The 19,892-nt window shown below is 36.1% G+C and overlaps 1 protein-coding gene across 1 annotated transcript in view; it reads left to right on the top strand.

Annotated features, from left to right (window-relative positions):
- Positions 1 to 19,892, top strand: part of COL19A1 (collagen type XIX alpha 1 chain) — a 331,364-nt gene that overhangs the window by 183,621 nt on the left and 127,851 nt on the right. Inside the window, exon 16 of the mRNA XM_079146513.1 lies at positions 4,920 to 4,973. Within this exon, the coding sequence (XP_079002639.1) occupies positions 4,920 to 4,973 (54 nt within the window). The remainder of the gene's footprint in view (positions 1 to 4,919; positions 4,974 to 19,892) is intronic.

Below are 19,892 nucleotides of genomic sequence, written 5' to 3'. Positions count from 1 at the left end.
TTTCTGTTTTTTACTCTTTCATTTATTTCTAACTTCAATCCATTATGATCTGATAGAATACAAGGTAGTGTCTCTATCTTCTTGTATTTGCTAACATTAGCTTTGTGACATAATATATGGTCTATTTTAGAGAAGGATCCATGTGCTGCTGAGAAGAAAGTGTATTCGCTCTTGGTTGGATGGTATACTCTATAAATGTCTGTTAAGTCTAAATTATTGATTGTGTTATTGAGATCTATGGTTTCTTTGTTCAATTTTTGTCTGGAAGATCTGTCCAGTGGTGAGAGAGGCGTGTTAAAATCACCTAGTATTATTGTGTTATGGTCTATTTGGTTTCTGAAATTGAGAAGGATTTGTTTGACATACGTGGATGAGTCACTGTTTAGGGCATATATGTTTATTATTGTTATATCTTGCTGATTTATGCTTCCCTTAAGCAGTATGAAATGTCCTTCTTTATCCCTTCTGACTAACTTTGGCTTGAAGTCCACATTATCTGAAATGAGGATGGATACTCCAGCTTTATTGCTGGGTCCATGTGCATGGTATGTTTTTCCCCATCCTTTCACCTTTAGTCTATTGGTATCTCTTTCTATGAGGGGAGTCTCTTGTAGGCAACATATTGTTGGATCTTTCTTTTTAATCCAATCTGCCAGTCTATGTCTTTTGATTAATGAATTCAGGCCATTAACATTCAGGGTTATTATTGAGATATGATTTGTATTCCCAGTCATTTGGTTCATTTTTTAAATTTTATTTATTTATGTATTTATTTGACATGACTTGGTTCCTCCTTTATTTGACAATTCCCTTAGGATAATTCCTCCCTTTGCTAATTTGCTTCTTCGTTTTCATCTCTTCCTCATGGAATATTTTGCTGAGAATGTTCTGTAATGCTGGCTTTCTTTTTGTAAATTCTTTTAGCTTTTGTTTATCATGGAAGGATTTTATTTCATCATCAAATTTGAAGGTAAGTTTTGCTGGGTATAAGATTCTTGGTTGGCATCCATTTTCTTTCAGGGCTTGAAAAATGTTGTTCCAGGCCCTTCTAGCTTTTAGGGTCTGGATTGAAAAATCTGCTGATATCCGTATTGGTTTCCCCCTGAATGTAATTTGGTTCTTTTCTCTCACAGCCTTTAAAATTCTGTCTTTATTTTGTATGTTAGGTATTTTCATTATAATGTGCCTTGGTGTGGGTCTGTTGTAATTTTGTGTATTTGGAGTCCTATAAGCCTCTTGAACTTGATTTTCCATTTTATTCTTCAGATTTGGGAAATTTTCTAATATTATTTCATTGAATAGATTGTTCATTCCTTTGGTTTGTTTCTCTAAGCCTTCCTCAATCCCAATAATTCTTAAATTTGGTCTTTTCATGATATCCCATAGTTCTTGTAGATTCTGTTCATGATTTCTTACCATCTTCTCTGTTTGTTCAACTGTGTTTTCAAGGTTAAATATTTTGTCTTCAATGTCTGAGGTTCTGTCTTCCAAGTGTTCTATCCTATTGGATATGCTTTCTATGGAGTTCTTAATTTGGTTGTTTCCTTCATTTCAAGGATTTCTGTTTGTTTTTTCTTCCAATATCTCTAACTCTTTATTGAAATGATCTTTTGCTTCCTGTATTTGCTCTTTTAACTGTCGATTGGTGCGATCATTCAATGCCTGCATTTGCTCTTTCATCTCATCATTCAGTGCCTGCATTTGCTCTTTCATCTCATCGTTAGCTTCTCTGATCATTTTAATTATGTACATTCTTAACTCCTTTTCTGTCATTTCTTCTGCCATGCTGTCATTGGGTTTTATTGATGTAACATCTAGATTTGTTTGGGACATTTTCTTCCCTTGTTTTCTCATATTGTTCAGGTATCAGTGGACCGCTGAGATATTGCAGATTTCCTTTATTGACTTACAATGTCCCTGAAGATTCTAGTATATCCCCTCTTAGCCTTCAGTAGGCTGAAGTCTTGGAGGAAGTTGATAATGCGGTGCTCCACAAGGAAGCTGCCTCTCTAGGGGTGGTGGCCTTCAGGTGGGGTATATTCCCTGCTAGTGGGCAGAGGTGCCTCCACTTGTTGACCAATGGTCATCCAAAGGGGAACTAGGCTGTGGGCTGAGGCAGGACCCGTTTGGGCCTGTATCTCTGGCTTTACCGTCCTTGTGGGAAAACCTCACCCGGCAGCGAAGACTCACCTGGTGGGGAGGCCTCACTGGTCAGTTCGCCTCCTAGAGGTTCCCCTCAATCTACAACTACCGCCTGTGCTGGGCTGCCTTCCTCTGCAACATCCCAGGGGCCCAGACCTACCTCCTGGGCCTAGAAGCCTTACCCTTCGCAGACGAGTCTCCTTAGGTTGCCTTTCCTCAGAGAATCTGCCCGTAGTCCTGGAACCTTCGCTCCACCCCTAAGTATGTCTCTGTGTGCCTCTTCCACCAAGAAGCCTCCTAGGTTCTGGGACCCTGCTCTGCACCTAATCACCTGGCTATGCGGCCCCTCCTCTGAGCAGCCACCTGGAGCCCTGTATAATCGCTCCGAGTCCCAGCGACCCACCACATGCCTCTTCCTCCCGCCAACCGTCCGTAGCCCTGGGTAGTCACTCCAAGTCCAAGTGACCTGCCCCATTCCCCCTCCTCCGGGTAGCCCCCCCGGTGTTCAGGAGCGGTAGCTCTGAGTCACTCTGAGTCCAATCGACCCGCTGCACACCTCCTCCGAGCAGCCACCCAGAGCTCTGGTGAGGCCACTCCGAGACCAAGCAACCCACTGTGCTCCTCCTCCGGGCAGCCCCCCCTGGTGTTCAGGAGCGGTTGCTTTGAGTCCAAACAACTCACCACTCGCCTCCTCCTCTGTGCAGCCGCCTGGAACTCTGATGTAGTCACTGCGAGTCCAAGTGACCCGCCACACTCCTCCTCCTCCTCCTCTTCAGGGCAGGCCCCAGAGTTCAGTAGTGGTCGCTCTGAGTCCAACAGCTCGCTGCGCAGCTCCTCCTCTGGCAACCGCCTGTAGCTCTGGTACAGTCACTCGGAGTCCAAGCAACCTGCCATTCTCCTCCTCCTCCGCAGGCCCCAGTGTTCAGGAGTGGTCGCTCTGAGTCCAAACAGCTCTCCTCACAGCTCCTCCTCTGGGCTGCCGCCTGGAGCCACAGTGGTTGCTCCGAGTCCAAGCGCTGTGCTGAGCGGCCTCCTCTATGATGCTCCTAGTTGTCCGATTTCACTGCTCCAGCGGGGGGAGGGGTGTCTCGTTGGGCAGCTCTACTTCACAAAGTTCCCTGTGTTTCGAGACTACCGCCCCATCTGGGATGCCTCCCCAACGGGAGAGACTCACCCAGTTGCTTTGAGTTGGTCTCAAGTTTCTCAATATCTCCTCTTTTGAATCCTGAGTCCTGGAGCAACATGAAATGCAGCCACCCTCTAGTCTGCCATCTTGAAACCTGTCTCTGAATGCACTTTTACTAGAGTGCATTGATTTCCCAATTTGGATTGTTTTCATTCATCCATTAACAAGTTCACACCATGATGTGTAAAGACACAGATTCTACCTATTGTGACTTAGATACGGTGAGAAAAATCATTACATGAATAATCATTTAAATGAATTTGTGAGAGACACTTTAAAAGACAACTACAAGGCACTCTAAGACTGGAATAGGTAACTGTTGTGGAGACTCAGGGAAGGTGAAGCAGGGTTTTGTTAAGAACAGTTTGGCTGTGATGTAGAGTTCATTTGAAAGCTCTTCAGATGAGCAGAAATGACCGTGGAACAGTAGGAATGGAGATAAATGGATCCAAACATACTTTGTAGATAAAAATCAACCAGACTTGGTAAATAGACATGAGGGGAAGTTGAGAGAGAAGATCATAGACTAAGTTCTAGATTTCTAGGAGGAAAGTGCTAGGAGAGTATCATGTGGATTTATTGAGGTGGGGAGTGCTGGAATAGGGTCCAGTTTTGGAGGAAAGTCCTGAGTTCAGTGTTCAATGTGCTAAATTTCAGATGCCTGTGAGATAGACAAGTGGGTGTATCAAGCAGGTAATTGCACATTGGACTTGCATGCAACCCAGAAGATAAACTAAGATTATAAATGTAGGAATAATGATATCTGATCTAGAGAATCTGAAGCCCACAAGCAGATGAGATCATGGTGAGAGCATGTGAACTGAAAGGAAATGAGCCTAAAATCACCTATATTAAATCACAATTGCAGGTGGAAAAAAGGAGGAAGCAGCAGAAAAGACTAAGAAGCACTAATAACTTCTGGAGATTTAAAAAAGTACAATATCATTTTGAGTTTCAGATTGAGTAGGAATTCCTGTATAATGTAAATATCTAAAAATCTAGAGACTTGACTTTCAATACCTTTGATTTCCTGGGACTTTTTTATGATCTAGAAAAAAACTACTCTTTTTCCTATCACTTGACAATATTATGAGAAAGCATTAAATAATGTCTATAATACTAAAAGTTAAATATTATAAATAGACATGTTTGAAACAAGTGTCATAGTCAATATGTTTTCTTAAAAGATACAAAGCTACTCTCCACCACAAAAAAATGTTTTACTTAAAAAGTATAAATATATAAGGAAATTTTTTTTTCCAGCTTGGAGATACTGTTACCTTTCATTTATGGTCATTTGGTGAAACACAGTTCCAATTGTATGGGATATTTTAACTGGGAGTGAATGTTTCATCTCAGACCTGGTTTGGAACTTCCTCTTATTCTTTTCTGGAGTTAGCTACAAAGATAAACCAGCCAGTGAAAGGCAATTTATCATTATTAACACATTGCATAGCTTAACCTTGGAAGAGCTCAAATCACTTTAAAAATTTTTGTTTTGATGAATGAAATGTGTATTAATTTTCACAACATTCTTTGTGAGACAGGTGTGCGCGAATCTGTATCAACATGTGTCCTCTCTCCTTTACAGGGTTCCAAAGGGATGCAAGGCCCCCAAGGTCCACCTGGAAAAGAAGGTCAAAGGGTAAGTACACTTGGAACAGCTGGTAGGCATTGCAAACTCAGGGGATAGTTGTTTCTGCATACTAAAAGAAATATAAAATAAAACCAAAATATAGCAAGCAGATGGGCTTATACAGAGTATCAACTATCCAAAGGTTGAAATTTAAGATTAGGGATTTTGACACAGGTTTTACTTCAGAAAGTTCTTTATTTTTTCAAGATTGGCACCACAAGTGCAGAGGAAATTATTTGGGTGAAATGAATTAGCTCTAATTTAATCTAGACCACTTTGGTCATATTTTCTGTTGAGTTAAGTTAATGAATGTTATAGTAGAAGTCCAGCCAGTTCATGAATTCTCTAAAAATTGTGGCTATTAACCACTTTATTTAGCCAAATTAAATTATTGATATTAGTAACTCTTGTCACTTTCCTTTCATTACTATTTATTGCCTTTAACTGAAGTAAAATAGGAAGTACGTGAATAAATTATAAGTGCAATTGGGAGAATGGCAATGACCTTCTCTCTAGTCCAGTCTCCTCATCATCCAGTAAAAGGTAGCTCTGCTCTTGGTGCTGCAACTGGCTTTCTTGTGGCTTACTATTGTTATTACTATTTTCAAATCATTTTGAAATTTTAGAATATTTTTATAAGCTTTCTCATTTGATTATTTATGAAAAGTCTTTGTGCTAAATAGAACAGGTACTATTCTAAGGTTAAGGACTTCTGTAACCTTAGGGATGAGGATTCTGTAAATGAGGGATTTACATGACTTGCCTAAACTTGGACTTGTAACTCTGAATCCCATGTTTTCTTTTACTGTCCCCACATATTAACCCCAAATCCATTCTTAAGTCAGTTCTGTCCTGTTGCAAAAATATCTGTTTCCTCAAGTACTTCAGAGTCCTTCAAATACTTGAGGGCTAATGTTATATTTTATCAAGGTTTACCTGTTTTTTAGGCTACTAAAATCTTACTTCTCTTACTACATGGATTCCTGATTGTCTTATAGACTGATACTGTTTCCCAAAAAACTCTCACTGACTGGGAGGTGTCAGGAATGGGACTGGACCCATGTGGTCTGGTTTAGAGCAGAGTAAACTGTGGCAAGCAGACCCTGTACCTGAAGCAATGTATTTCTTTCTATTCCAACCTAAGATTGAGACAGGGCTTCTTTTCCTGGCGTCCCACTGATGATTGGTACTTCCTGTGGTCGACTAAATGCCCCCCTTTTGCTCTAATGAAAACTTCTGCAGTCAGATCTTCCCTCATCCTGTTGTGTTATATAGCTGCTTTTTGAATTACAATAGGAATTTATCCTTGATGTTGTTATGTTTCATCTTCTGGATTTAGGTCCCTAATAACATTTTATTGCTTAGGAATTTTTTGTGGCTATGTTGTTGTTGTTTAAAATTTTACATCCTGTTTTCCAGTGAAATAGCCCCCAGCTCTGTGTCACCTTAAAATTGGATAAGCCCACCTTATGTCTTCATTCGCATCATTAATAAATCCTAACCAGAACGGGCCTGACAACCCCTGTGTAGAATTTGTGGCCCTCCCTCTTTTCTACCATTGATGTTCTTGTGACAAGATAATCAAATCATGTACAATGCACTTGAACTCTACCTCCTCCCCACCCACATTTCTTAATTTGGTTTGTAAGATAATTATGAGAGACATGTCAGATACTAGCTGAAATGAAAATATATTCAAATGAGGCTTTTTAAAAATAATATGCTTCAAATTGAAATTGTACCCTATCAATGCTTGCATTTCAGAAGAAGATAGGTTAAAGAATAAATTAAGCTTATGTATTTTTCAAGATAATTATGGAGGCGATTATTTGAATTGTAAAGTTCAATCACCATTTGATGCAAATTTACTTCATTTATAAATATGTATAGTCCAGAAAAATTTATATTACTTTTCTAAGAAGAGTAACAGTGTGAGAAAATAAAGAATAGCATAGAATTTTATGGTCACTGTTAGGCTAGTTTGTCATTATTGCTTCTACTCTCACTCAAAGATCATGTTTATCAAGGGAAGTACCTAGAACAGGTATTATTGATGTACATTGTACACATTTATAAATGATTTCCAACTATGCTTAGTGATTAGTTCTACTTTATAAGCTACTCGAATGAGAAGCAAATTACTTTAAAAAATAAGTATTCTTACATAGGTGGTTACCTAAACATAAGGGTGGCACTAAAGGGTGTCACCATTTCTTCTCTATTCCAGCTAGGTGGCACTCAGCTTTTAGGCACAAACATACATTCATATGTGTATGTATGTATATACACACATTCATACCTTTTGAGAGCAAATACTAATAATTGTTTCCATTTCATAGCAGTTTGCAATAGGATACAATAATCAGAAAAAAGTCTGTGAGTTAAAAACAAAAATTTTATTGAACCACTGTCAACCACTCTCATATTTTGGTTACAGGTGTTTGACCATGAATCTACTATCATTAAGGTTATTTTAATGAAATATAATGTGGCAAGTCCTGTGTACTTTAATTCTAGACATAATGTGTTGAAGAAGAACATTTAATTTTAAACAAATCATTAACATCTTGGTTTTCCTCAGTGGTTAAATAGATGATGGCAACTGCTCTATACTTTGAAAAATAACCAACATTATAGAAACATGTTAATATTACTAATATTATTTTTATTACACAGGAATCTGATAGACTGATTTCTTTTTCTCTTTAACTCTGTGTAAATTTTTTCATGCAAGTACCACACCAGAATTCTGTTTCAAATTTTAGTTGATTTTATCTTTTCGTCTTGTAAGCCACTAAATCTTCACTTATAAGCAGTTCATTTTAATAAAATGTAGTAGTAATGTTCTTCTAACAACTTCTCTTCAACAATGTATGGTGACAATGTACATCTGGAATTTATACACTGATTTTCTTAACCTATTTTTTAAATATTTTATATAACATTGATTTTTTTCCTTTTTCCTTTATTAACCCTTTGAAGTCCTGCAAATGAGACATTTAGATGGCACATTTTTAAATTTCACATATTTTATAGTTCAACACAATTTTTAGAATTCAACTAACATTAAATATTGATGGCGTACTACAGGGTCCCATTTCTCAGATGAGGTGGGAGCCTGCAGAGTTATGGGTAGGACAGGACAGCAGCATGTCTACCTTGCACAGCACAAGCACCATGAGGCTCACTGTGGAAGTCTCTGTACAGGCTCTGGGCCAGACCTGCCAAAATTTCAATCCCAGCTTTGCCACTTGTTAGTGGCGTGATCTTGCGTAAGTTCAACATCCTCTCTATGCCTGTTTCCCACTTCAGAAAATGGAGATTATAATAACACCTACCCAACAGAACTGTTATAAGGAGTGTTCCAAGAAGGCATGAGGTATTTCATTACTTCCATACCAGATTAGTGACCCAAAGATGTTTGTAGACGGTAAAGCAAGCATCCAGCATCAGAATATCAGGACTTGATTAAAGAGAATATATAATAAATAAATCAAGAGAATTTGTTGAAGTCACTGTTTTTACTACTGCTTCACTGAACCCATTTATTTAACTTTTACCTGAATTCTTAACTTTATCTGGATGTCCATGCTACTATGTTTTAATGCCCCAGAAGCTTCATGAGGTCCAGAGTTTATCCAATCTGATATTAAAATTAAGAATATATACAAGCTTACAAGTGTGGAATAGATGATTTCCTTTCCCTTAAAGAAATGAAGATCAATATCCTCATTGTAGAGTAGCCAAGGGCTCAATTTGTTTTATAAATAAGTTGTGTTCATCATGTATGAATTTACCAGGAGTTTCATGAAACAAGACCTTGTTTTTATCAACTAGCTTTGTTTTTGAATTTGCTTATATGCTTTATGTAAGACAAAACAAGTAACATAAATTATGTTTTAATAATTACTGCGTTTACTGATCCCTGTAAGAAAAAGTACTTAAAAATCATTGCTTTAAGGAAATCAACACATACTACAGGACTCATCCAAGCAAAATATTCCTTAAAACGATTTGTTTTTATGGCATTTAGTATATTTTTCATGGGAAATTTTGTCTCTATAACCCAGCTATGTTCATTGAAAACGTTATAGAATACAGCAAGACAGAAGAGCAGGTCAGACCTGCCTCACAATACAGTAAAAAGAAAAAAACATTTCTTCTTACTTCAGGATGGCTTATTCCAAGGGGCTAACTTCAAAACAATGCAAATCACCTCACAGTTCCAACAAAGCAGATTCAGAGTCTGATAGAAGCCACAAATTGTTTGCAATTGCACATCCTTGCACAGGCTTGATTTGTGGGGAGGAAACTTACAGAGAAAAGAATAAATAGTAATAAATTTCAGCTTCAGGAAATGTTTGATTTGTTACATAGAAAATGAGAAGGAAATATAAAGTTATCATCTTCTTTATGGATTAAAACCAGCACTGACCTTTAAAATGCACAGTGGGTGTATCCATAATTTATGCTCTGCCATTGGAGCTATGACTGGTGTCCTTGTACCAAGAAGGTATTTTACCAATCAAAAAAAAATAGTTTTAACTCCAGTTCTGAGTGGAACAAAAACGTAGGAAAATAAGCATCTTTAATAACTTGGATTATATAAAATATGTATATTTTGGTGAAATCTTAGAGGTTCTGGATTCTACAACCAGTGGTTCATGTTTCCTGCACATGTTGTAAACTTCCTAGCATACAAATGATGTCTTTTTCCACTGACTTTCCATGATATTTTTTCAGGATATCTGTGTTGGGATTATTTTGAGAGTTTATGAGAGATAACCTCTGTTAGCCGGTCTAGCATTTCTAGATGGACAACTAAGAAATTGTGTACCTGATTAGGTCCTAGGCAAGAGATACATAAGTTTCCCAACACCTTGCTTGAATTTACAAAACCAAATATGGATAAAAATTGATAAAAATGACCAAATCTGCTCTTATCCCTGCATTCCTATTTGCAGAGTTTCCTAGCTGAATTTGGGTGACTATTGGCTCCCAAAGTTAGATGAAATACAGCTGCTGAAGCAATGAAGTAACACAGGAAGGAGGGAAAGAAGATAAAACACATTAATGTCAAGCAAATGTCTGCAAGAGTGTAGTTGAGGAACAAGGATGAGAATCCCCTACTTTCGCCTCTTACTTTGTTTCTGGTGGGAAATATATATCAACAGAACAAGATGTTGGGAGACAATTTCTCACTCAGTCTAATTAAAATCAGGTGGAAAAGAGACAGTACAAGATGTAGTGCAGACTTTGTGTGAACAGGTCTTAGATAAAGTTAAATATCACAGCTAATGATAGTGTGCCTGTAGTCCATTGTGGTGATCTTCACTCTGATTAACGGTCTCTGCAGTGTGCTTTAAAGTAGAAGAGAAAAAATGCCCTGGGAAGACTGTCAATGAGAGTAGAAAAAAAAAATAAAAGATAGTAACCAATGGTTTTGTTCCAAAAATACTTATTAGTGAAACCACAATGAGGTGAAATTTTTACATTAATTTAAACAAAGAACCAAATGACACTGTTTGTATTGGGACAAAGTATCAATTATCTTTATTATTTGGATTAGTAAAGAGGATGTGTTTCATATTTTTTCAAAGATGATGCTGATACTGAATGGCTTGCTTATTGATGTGCATTAGCCCAGGAGCTGTTTTTTGCTATGGAAGAAGCATACCATCTCATGAGGGCTCCTTTAAAGTGGAGACATTCAGTTCCTGATGCCCAGATAGGCTGAGAGCTTCAGAGGGATGAACTTGGGAGGAGAGACCCATTTCAGGAACATCAAACTGTCATATTTTTTAGCCAAAAGGAAATGATAGTGTCATTTCAGTCCATCAAAGAAGGAAACTGAGGTCCAGAAAAATACAACAATTCTCTAAGGCTTCAAGGCTGTTTATCCTCTTCATTCTATGTAATAGGAAGCAATATCTATTTTGTAGTCCTGCACCAAAATTCATATATATATATAAATATATATATGTATTATATATATTGGTATATATATTTGGTGTATATATATATATATATACCAAAATTCATATATGTTTATATCTTTAAAATGGAAAATATTGAGAATTTAATCAAAGCACTGACTTAAAACCACCTTTATTTTTCTTAATACTGTGCATTATACAGCACAAGCATAACTAGGTACAGTTGATCACTTTGGGGTCCCCAAACATTGGAAAGCACATGTTCATCCCCAGGCCCTGCTTATTCTACACTAGCAATTGGGAACCATCATTGCCTGGTTAATGGGGATCTGAGGCTGGGAGTCTAACTTGTTCTCTTCCATCTGTAAGATTGGACTAACTAACTCATGACTGCAGGCAAATAATTTCAAATTCTAATCTAAATTTATCTGTTTTTATCACGGCTTAGCCCTCAGGTACATTATGGAATTAAGCCAGAAGCACTTTGAATGTACTCTGGTGACAGGTGTGTGTAGAAGTGTCTTATAAATGTTACCCACTTAGCCACAGAAACACTTCTGAGACGTGAAGGGAATAAGAGAGAGCACTCTGCCAGCATGGCAACTTGCTGTCACTCCTGCATCCGCATCTTAACTGGATCTGCAGTGCAGTGAATACCTTAGCAACCATTAGGTGCATTTGCTATGGGAAATGTCAAGTAGAAAGTTATTTATCCATTTGAGAGACAGTGAATGTACATGTGGGTGACTGCCAAACCAAGAATTTATCCACAGTTATTAATCAATTTGTGAAATACAAATAAGTATTCAGAAATGCAAAGCATTTGGAACATGAAACACTTTTATGACCTAATGACTTTGAAAGTCAGCAAATTATGTTTCCAATAAATAATCAAGCTCTCAACGTTTGTAAAACTCCATAGTAGCTTGAGTTACCTTAGGTAACAGCACAGGATTTCAAAAGCAAGTTTTACTTTATAGCAGTTTAGTTTTATCAATATGTTATATTAAAATTCTCAGGGGTGAGTAACAATTAAAAAATAAATATGGTACAATAATTCTAAAATTATTTAGAAATAATTATTTAGAAATAAAAGTTGGAAATTTGTCTTCTTCATGTTGTAATTTAATTAATAGTTTCTGGGCATAATAATATTTGGAGTAGTTATTGAATTCTGCTAAAATAACTTTTAACTACTTTTCCTCATTTTCCTTAAAAACCAGTAAACTTTTACTTGGATTTTTGTCACGCATAGTTAGGGATACATTTGATATCCATTTGACATTTTTATTATGCTCTGTACTTACATGTTTATATGCATGACTGTGTTGTCCATTATGCTTTTTAAATTCACAATAGTATAAAGCATGCTGTTACCATTATATCATGTATCTTTCATGGTTCCAACATCACTAAACAATACACAGCTTGACCATTTGCAAAGCCCGATGTTTGTATTGCTTGCATCAGAGATGTTAGCAATGTATCAACAGAACTATGAAGAAGAGTGACTAAAGAAAGGTGTCCTTAGAATGCACATAAAATTCAATAAAATGAATACATATAATTTATTTGCATTAAATAATGTTATTTTACTTTTATTCAGTAATGTCACCTTAAGAAACAAACCCTAGAATGCATAATGAAAAGAGGAAGCTACCATTGAAGAAACTGACACTTTTATTTCTGTCATATTAAAAGCCACATCTTCACACTTTCAACTGGTCATGTTTAGCTCTGTGTTCCAAATATTTTACAAAACCATTTCCATAGCTTTGTGCATTGACTTAATCATATTTCCAGTTTAACTTCAAAAGCATTTATAAATATAATCAAGCCAAAATCTCTACACTGAAAGAAAAAGACAAGAGCTAATTAGTAGAGAATAAAAGGCAAAAATAAGCAAAAACAACGCCATTTTATCAAAAATCTTCCCTTTGAGATATCTGAGATCCCTTTTATTTACTTAAGAAATATTTGATAGCCTGTTTTGTGTGAGGTAACATGGAAGTTGGCCTTAGTTGAGTTTCTCTAAAAGCAGAGAATTCTTGAGATTTTTCTACAAGTGATTTACAAAAGAAACCTGTATAATAGTAAAGAGGGGAAAAGAAGGAAGAGGAAATTATCAGCAAAATATGGTTTTGAGAGAAATCTCATCTAAGCCCTATCCCATAAGGCACTCTGGAGCACCATGGAATTTGTCCCACCTTAAAGCAAGGCACTAAGCTACCTGCCCCCTGCCCTGGGTGAGAAATGGATAATAACTTCCTTATAAATATCTTCAGGTATGACAGTCCCTGTAGACTAAAGCCATCCACTGGGAAATGTGCAAGTAGAAGACAGTATCAATCAATATCCAAGGTAGCCAGCACCAACCAAGTCATCCTTGCCTCTCCTCCAGAGGAGAAATAAAACAATCCTCAACATCATGAAGACAGGGATCTTAATGACTTTTGAGCAGCAGTGACGGCATGACAATAACTTTGATAATACTAACCTCACAATGACACAGAGAGAGTCTTTTATGTTGGAGCAGGTCATAGATCTATTCTTTCAGTCTTATAAATAAGTGAAAAAGGGCTAAATTCAAGACATGCTTATAAAAGCAAGCGAAGTGGTCAGATGATACAGACATTGAGGGGAGCAAATGATTGAGCAAAGAGACCAATGAGCTTACGGATCAAAAGTGATTCCTGACATAACAATCTGAAATGATTATAGTGCCTTTAACCAAAGTAGAAAACACTGGAGGAAAACTTTCTTTTGGAGATGAGTTCATTTAAAACCTATAGCATTGGAGCTGTAAAAGGGACTTGCAATTGGAAGTGCATCAGTCCCTTAAAACCTAGGTTAAGATCATAAGAAAAAGGGCAAAATTTACTGTTAGGAGGTCATCAGTTTATGAATAATAATCAAAGCTACCAGAGTGGGAGGAGTGGCCAAAGGACAGTCTGTAGAAAGAAAAGAACTTGAAGGCAGAATCTTGAAATTAGAGTAGGAATGAATTGGGAAGTGAGTGAGAGGGTAAAATTATCAGGGAGGATAGGACCTGAGGAAAGACCATTGGTGATCTTGAAGGAGGCTAGTTTCCAGGAGGGGCTGTGCTGTGCAGAGGCAGTGGGACATTTCATAGGTTTTAGGACTATAATATGCATTGAGAAAGTCAGATTATGCTCTATTGCTCTATTGCTGTCAGAAAAAGGAATATATAGAGAGATGATCTAAGACCACATTTGGAGAAGTCAAGGAAAAGATTTTCTTTTCTTTTCATACTTAAATTAACATTTATACGCTAAAGCAAGGAAATTGATGAATAGAGAAGCTGAAAGTGCAAACAACAGGAAGCGATAGTAGATAACCCATATGTACCCAAAGGAGGTTGAAGTGCAAGGCTCACATATAAACCTGAGTCAGCCCCTCTGTGTGGAAGACACATGAGAAGGGCAGAGGAGCATGAGCACTTAACTCGGGGGGCATAGTGAGAATAAGAGCATATCGCATAGTCATCTCACACAGAAAAAAGTTTTCAGAGTAAGTATGAGTGACAAAAACTTTTGCTATTTCTAAGAGATATTGCTCTCAAGATTGTTCATTGTGTTTTCAGGTCAATAAAATTTATCGCTACAACTTTTCCCTTCATGAATAGCAAGCCCAAGCCAGTATGGTAAAAGTAGAGAAAAAAAGTTGAGAAACTGACCTAAAAGAAAGTTGGAGACATTGAGAGAAGAAAAGGTCTATCATGGCAATTTCAGAATTTTGTTAGATTGTTTGAAATACTGGTGGAACTATAGTCATTTCATTTTACCCCTTCTTTCTGGCCACCTTTCATTTTGTAAATTACCACGTATCTTAGAAGAGCATTTCTGTCATCTGCCATTTGTCTGAATTCATTTATTTGTTTTACAAATCCATTTTGCTAGAATATAATTCTAACTTCTTAGAAAACTTTGTTTTATTGGTGTGACACAAATGATGTCAGGGTAAAATATTGTCAAAATTAAATTGTTCTTATCTTTATTGCTTCTGGCAATTTTCACATTTTATTTCTCTGTACTCATTCTATAAAGCATCATTTATTTTTTTCCCTTAAATGATATAAAACTTCTGAAGAATGCTAATTAAGTATCTTTCCCACATGAGGAAATATCAAGGGACTGGTTTACCTTATAAGTAGTCCTGCCTGTGTCTTTTATCAATAAATTCTGATGGTTATAGTTACAATTCTTTGTATACCATACTGCTAACTTACTGTGAGCTAAGCATCTTTTTCATCGGGAGCTGAGAGGAATGAACATGGTGTATTTCTTTGTGGTTGTCATGGAGATAAAATCCTTTTCAAAGTAAAGTGGAGATGGCATAAAAATTACTAATTCAAAAGTTACGCTTCTCATTTAATATTGAAAATGGTACACTATTCCCTTTCATTTTAATTTTGTCAAAATTGCTTGACTCAAGTGTGTCTAATATACTTTTATTAGATAATTTCTCATATAAGAAAAACTGAAGCTAAAAAACTTAAATAGGTGAATTCCCCACAGCATTTAGTAGATGGGACTTCCATTTTTAATATTTTATTCTTAAGATTTATAACATTCCTAATTATTTCCCTCATGCTGTACCTCTATATTCTTTTTTTATATTTCACTATTCAATTTCAAATCTAATTACCTAAAATGAGTTTTCTTAAAAACAATTTGTTTCTTTTCTCTTTTTTTTTTTCCTTTGCCACCTCATTTCCAACAATAAGGCATATCTTTCAGCATGATTACAGTTAGGAAGATGAACAGATCTTATTGCTCATGACCAGATTTTAAACATTTTATAGACTTTTTTTTTTTTTAAAGACAGACTTAAAAAATAATCCTATGGCTTAATAACCTTAGTTTGGTTCTATTACAAAATATCTTTTCTAGAGATATTGCAAATGAGCTAAACCACCATTAATTACATGGGGAAGAGTCAACCAAAGGCAAAAGAGGACCATGGACACTGTGCCTACAAAATCCCTGTGAGAACTATGGGACAATGAAAGAAGACCAGGGATAAGGACAGAGGAAAACAGACTGACCTTATCTATTTTCCTCATAGCTTACCTTGTGCTTGCTTTCTTTTAAAGCATAATACAGACTATTTTCCAACTACTTCAAGAAATTTATGAGGAAGTAGAGGAATTGAGAGGATCATCCCCTCTAAATAGACAGGAGTCTCTAAATCATCAATTCAGTGTAGTGCAATCATGTTCAACTATAGTACTGCTACCAGACTGTGTTAAGTACAGAAAGTGAAAATACATGTTTATATATAGCAGTTTGGTATCTCTGTGTAAATCAGCCTGTGATCATGAACTTGCCAGGTAGAATGGGCCATGGTGCATCCTTTGTGGGACTCAGAGAGAGTCAAGTTGCCTCTGAGTCACGAACACATGACCACATCACCTGTGACATTTTAAAGTGAGATTGTAAACTGTATTCTGCAAGAATCTGGAGGATGTGATTGTGGTTTTTTTAATTTATTTACATTTTTAATCAAGGTAAAGAAGGAAAACTTATTTTTAACCCTAACTTTTGACAAAACAAGTTTCACTAAACATTTGGACATCTTGTAACAAGAGAAATAAACTAAATAAGCATCTTGGAAGTGAATCTAAAGAAATGAAAACCAAAATAGTTGATTTTAATTTTACTAAGACATGTGATCACTTACCTACTGAGTTCAGTTATTGATGGCAAAGCATTAAATCTCAGCATGTTATTTGCCATTGTATACTGGCTGATAAAGCAACTGAACCATAAAGCTATAAGCAACATTTACACACAAAACATAAATGGGTTCAAAACCAAAGGGATTTTTGGAAGAATGAACATTAATTTAAAAAACCAGTTAAAGCAAATGTTCAATACTGCATATTTAAGCATTTGTGCTTTAGAGATGCCTTATGAAATAGTTCTTTAGATTGCTGAGACTAAACATAACAATTACTGAGGCAATTGTGACCAATGACATCAGACATGTTTACTTAGAAATATTAAATGAATATGTAGAAAAGATTCCATTGCTTGACATGCTCAAAAACTAACTAATAGCAACTTGAGAAACAAATAAAGGTAGCAAAATATGTTTACTGTACCTTGATAAATGCACTGGCAACATTCATGTGACAATTCTTTGGAGTATTAAAGAATTTTTTTCTTTAGCTTTTTTGCCTACAACTGTAACTAGCTCTGCACTGTAGAAAACTCTGAAGGATCACATTGTCAAGAAATATAGTTTGGAGTTCAGTTCTCATACAGGAATATTCTGATGGTGCAAGCTGCAGCAATAGGAAAACATCCTGAATTAGTCACCCACATTAAGGGATCTGTTTGCCCCAGAATGTAGCACATGACTTTCTTTATCAAGAAAGCCTTGCAACAAAGAAATGTCCACTGAACCAAGCAGTAGGTTTAATGACATGATAAAAATTGTGAATTTGTAAAGATTGTTAAATTTGACATTTTTGGTGATTATATAGAAAGTGGCTGCCAACAAATATTATTGCATAATAAGGTTCCATTGCCATAAAGTGGAAATTTTTTTCAAGAATGTTAGAATAAAGAATGAACCCATTTTCCTTCAAGTTAAGAAAAGGACTTATCCATCTAAAAATGAAATTTAAACAGTTGGACAGACAAACTTGCCTACTTGTCTGATTTGTTTTCATCAGTTTTTTGCTGCTGTGACTAAAAGGATCTGACCAGCACAATTATATAAGAGGAAAAGTTTATTTGGGGGCTCTCGGTTTCAGAGGGCTTAGTCCATAGAAGTCTGGCTCCATTCCTAAGGGCTCGAGGTGAGGCTGAACATCAGGGTGGAAGAGTGTGGAAGAAAGAAGCAGCTCACATCATCAGGAAGCAGAGAGAGAGGGATTCCACTGGTCAGATACCAATATACACCCAAAGCCATGCCTTAATTCCCACCTCCTCCAGCCACACCCTACCACTTCAGCTACCACTCAGTTAATCCCTATCAGGAGATTAAATCACTGATTGAGTTAAGACTCTTACAACCCAGTCATTTCTCCTCTGAATCTTCTTGCATTGTCTCACATGTGAACTTCTGGGGAACACCTCACATCCAAACCGTAACACTGATATATTCAGTATTTTTGGTATTATCAAATATCAAAACTTCCACTTGAAGAAAGAATGTGACATATTTTTCAATGGCAGGAAAATACTAAAGAGCAAAAACTGAAGGTTCTAGAGAATGCTGTAATATATTTTGATGACTTTATAATAATTATCAAGAAAATAAGTGGTGATCTGGATATTAAACATCTGTGAAAGTTATCATCAAGGATTTTTAAAATCTGGTTGAATGTTTCAAATCTTATATTCCAGCAAAAGAAGATTCATCTTTGAGAATTCCAAGAAGCCAGATTCATTTACTTTATTGGGAGATAATTTAAATATAATAAAAAATGCATAGGGTAGGTTGCTGAAACTGGCTACTAATGAAGGATTGAAGATGAATTTTTTAAATACAGCATCATTCGCTCCACTTTTTAAAATTACAGTTATAAAGAATATTCTTCTGAGCCTGCTAAAATTAGTTCAGAATATCTTCTCCCAATCTTTTCAACATACTGTTAAACTTATTGCTATACTGAATGTCATTAAAACAAAACTATGAAGCAGTTTAGATAAAAGTTGTCCCATATAAGAAGGGTTGTTATAATTCAGCATAGGTTAGAAATGATAGCAATCAAGAAGCAAACTCATTTTTTACATCAAAAACTTCACACATATATATATGTGTTATTTGTTCAAAGAGTGCATACAGGTACTTAATGTGAGAATAACTTTCACTCATAACTTTTTGTTCTATTATTATTGCAAAATGATAAAATTTACAAATATAATGGAGAATCTTTATTAGCCAATATACACACTTTCAACAATGGCTACAGATTTTGTAATTTTTTTTCCTTTTTTCTTTTTCCCGTTTGTTTACGTTTATTAAAGTATAATTTTATGTCTGCTGAATCAAATAATAAACATTGGGAGTTGCACTCTGTATGTTTTTACTTTCCTTTTTTTTTTTTTTTTTCTAATAGTTCCTTTACTGTATTTTATAAAAGTACTGGTCCATGACAGAATGGAAATTTTAAAAACCAGTCCCTCACAACTGAGTTAGAGAAGCTCTGATATGAGCTGTATTGGTTCTAGATAAGCTAAAACTATAACCACAAAAACTTTCATTACTAGAAGGAATTCCTTTTCTGCTAGTTTAGCTTTTCAAATTGTCAAATCTTGTAATAATGTAAAAAAAAAAAAAAATGCACTTGGCCAGGGCAACTCTCAGAATTAACCAGTAAATATGCAATGAGTTCTCAGCTATGCAATGTATTCTGACAGGGCTTAGAACACAGACAGCCATTTTCTATTTAAAGTAAGGCTAACGTGTTTCACTCTCTGTTCTCCTTTATTCCTGGGTACCTAGAATAGTTCTCCAGAGTCTATACATAGGGCAAGACAACCAGTGGGGCTGAAAGTGATTTTTGTAAAGGGAATCTCTGAAAATATTCTAAGAGGAAAAAGCCATTCCCTCCCTCACTCTTGCAGGAAAGAACATAAAATGAAAGTGAATAAGTAAAGTGTGAAGAATAGTCTGACATACTTTTTAAAGATCTGAAGATCCACCTAACACAAAGGAATTAAACAGATGATTTACTGTATGGCCACTCAGAGCTAAAATATCTTAGAGCTCAGCATAAAGGGCAATTATGTGATAGATTCAGACATAGGACAGGCAAACAATAAGACACAGTTCAAGGCTTCCAGGGAAGAGCTTGTGAAGATAACTAACTCCAGGGCTGAATTTAGGCTTACACTGCCAGGCTTGGATTTTTGTTTTGTTTTGTTTCCTTCTTCTTCCTTTTTTAGGTAGGATGAATATACCTAATTTTGGCATGGCTAAAGCTTACTTAGTAAAAAAACCGCAAAATTTCAGA

This window comes from Sciurus vulgaris (assembly GCF_902686455.1).
Source record: "Sciurus vulgaris genome assembly, chromosome: 7".
NCBI classification, from domain to species: Eukaryota; Metazoa; Chordata; class Mammalia; order Rodentia; family Sciuridae; genus Sciurus; species Sciurus vulgaris.
This window is presented reverse-complemented; position numbering and strand designations above follow the sequence as displayed.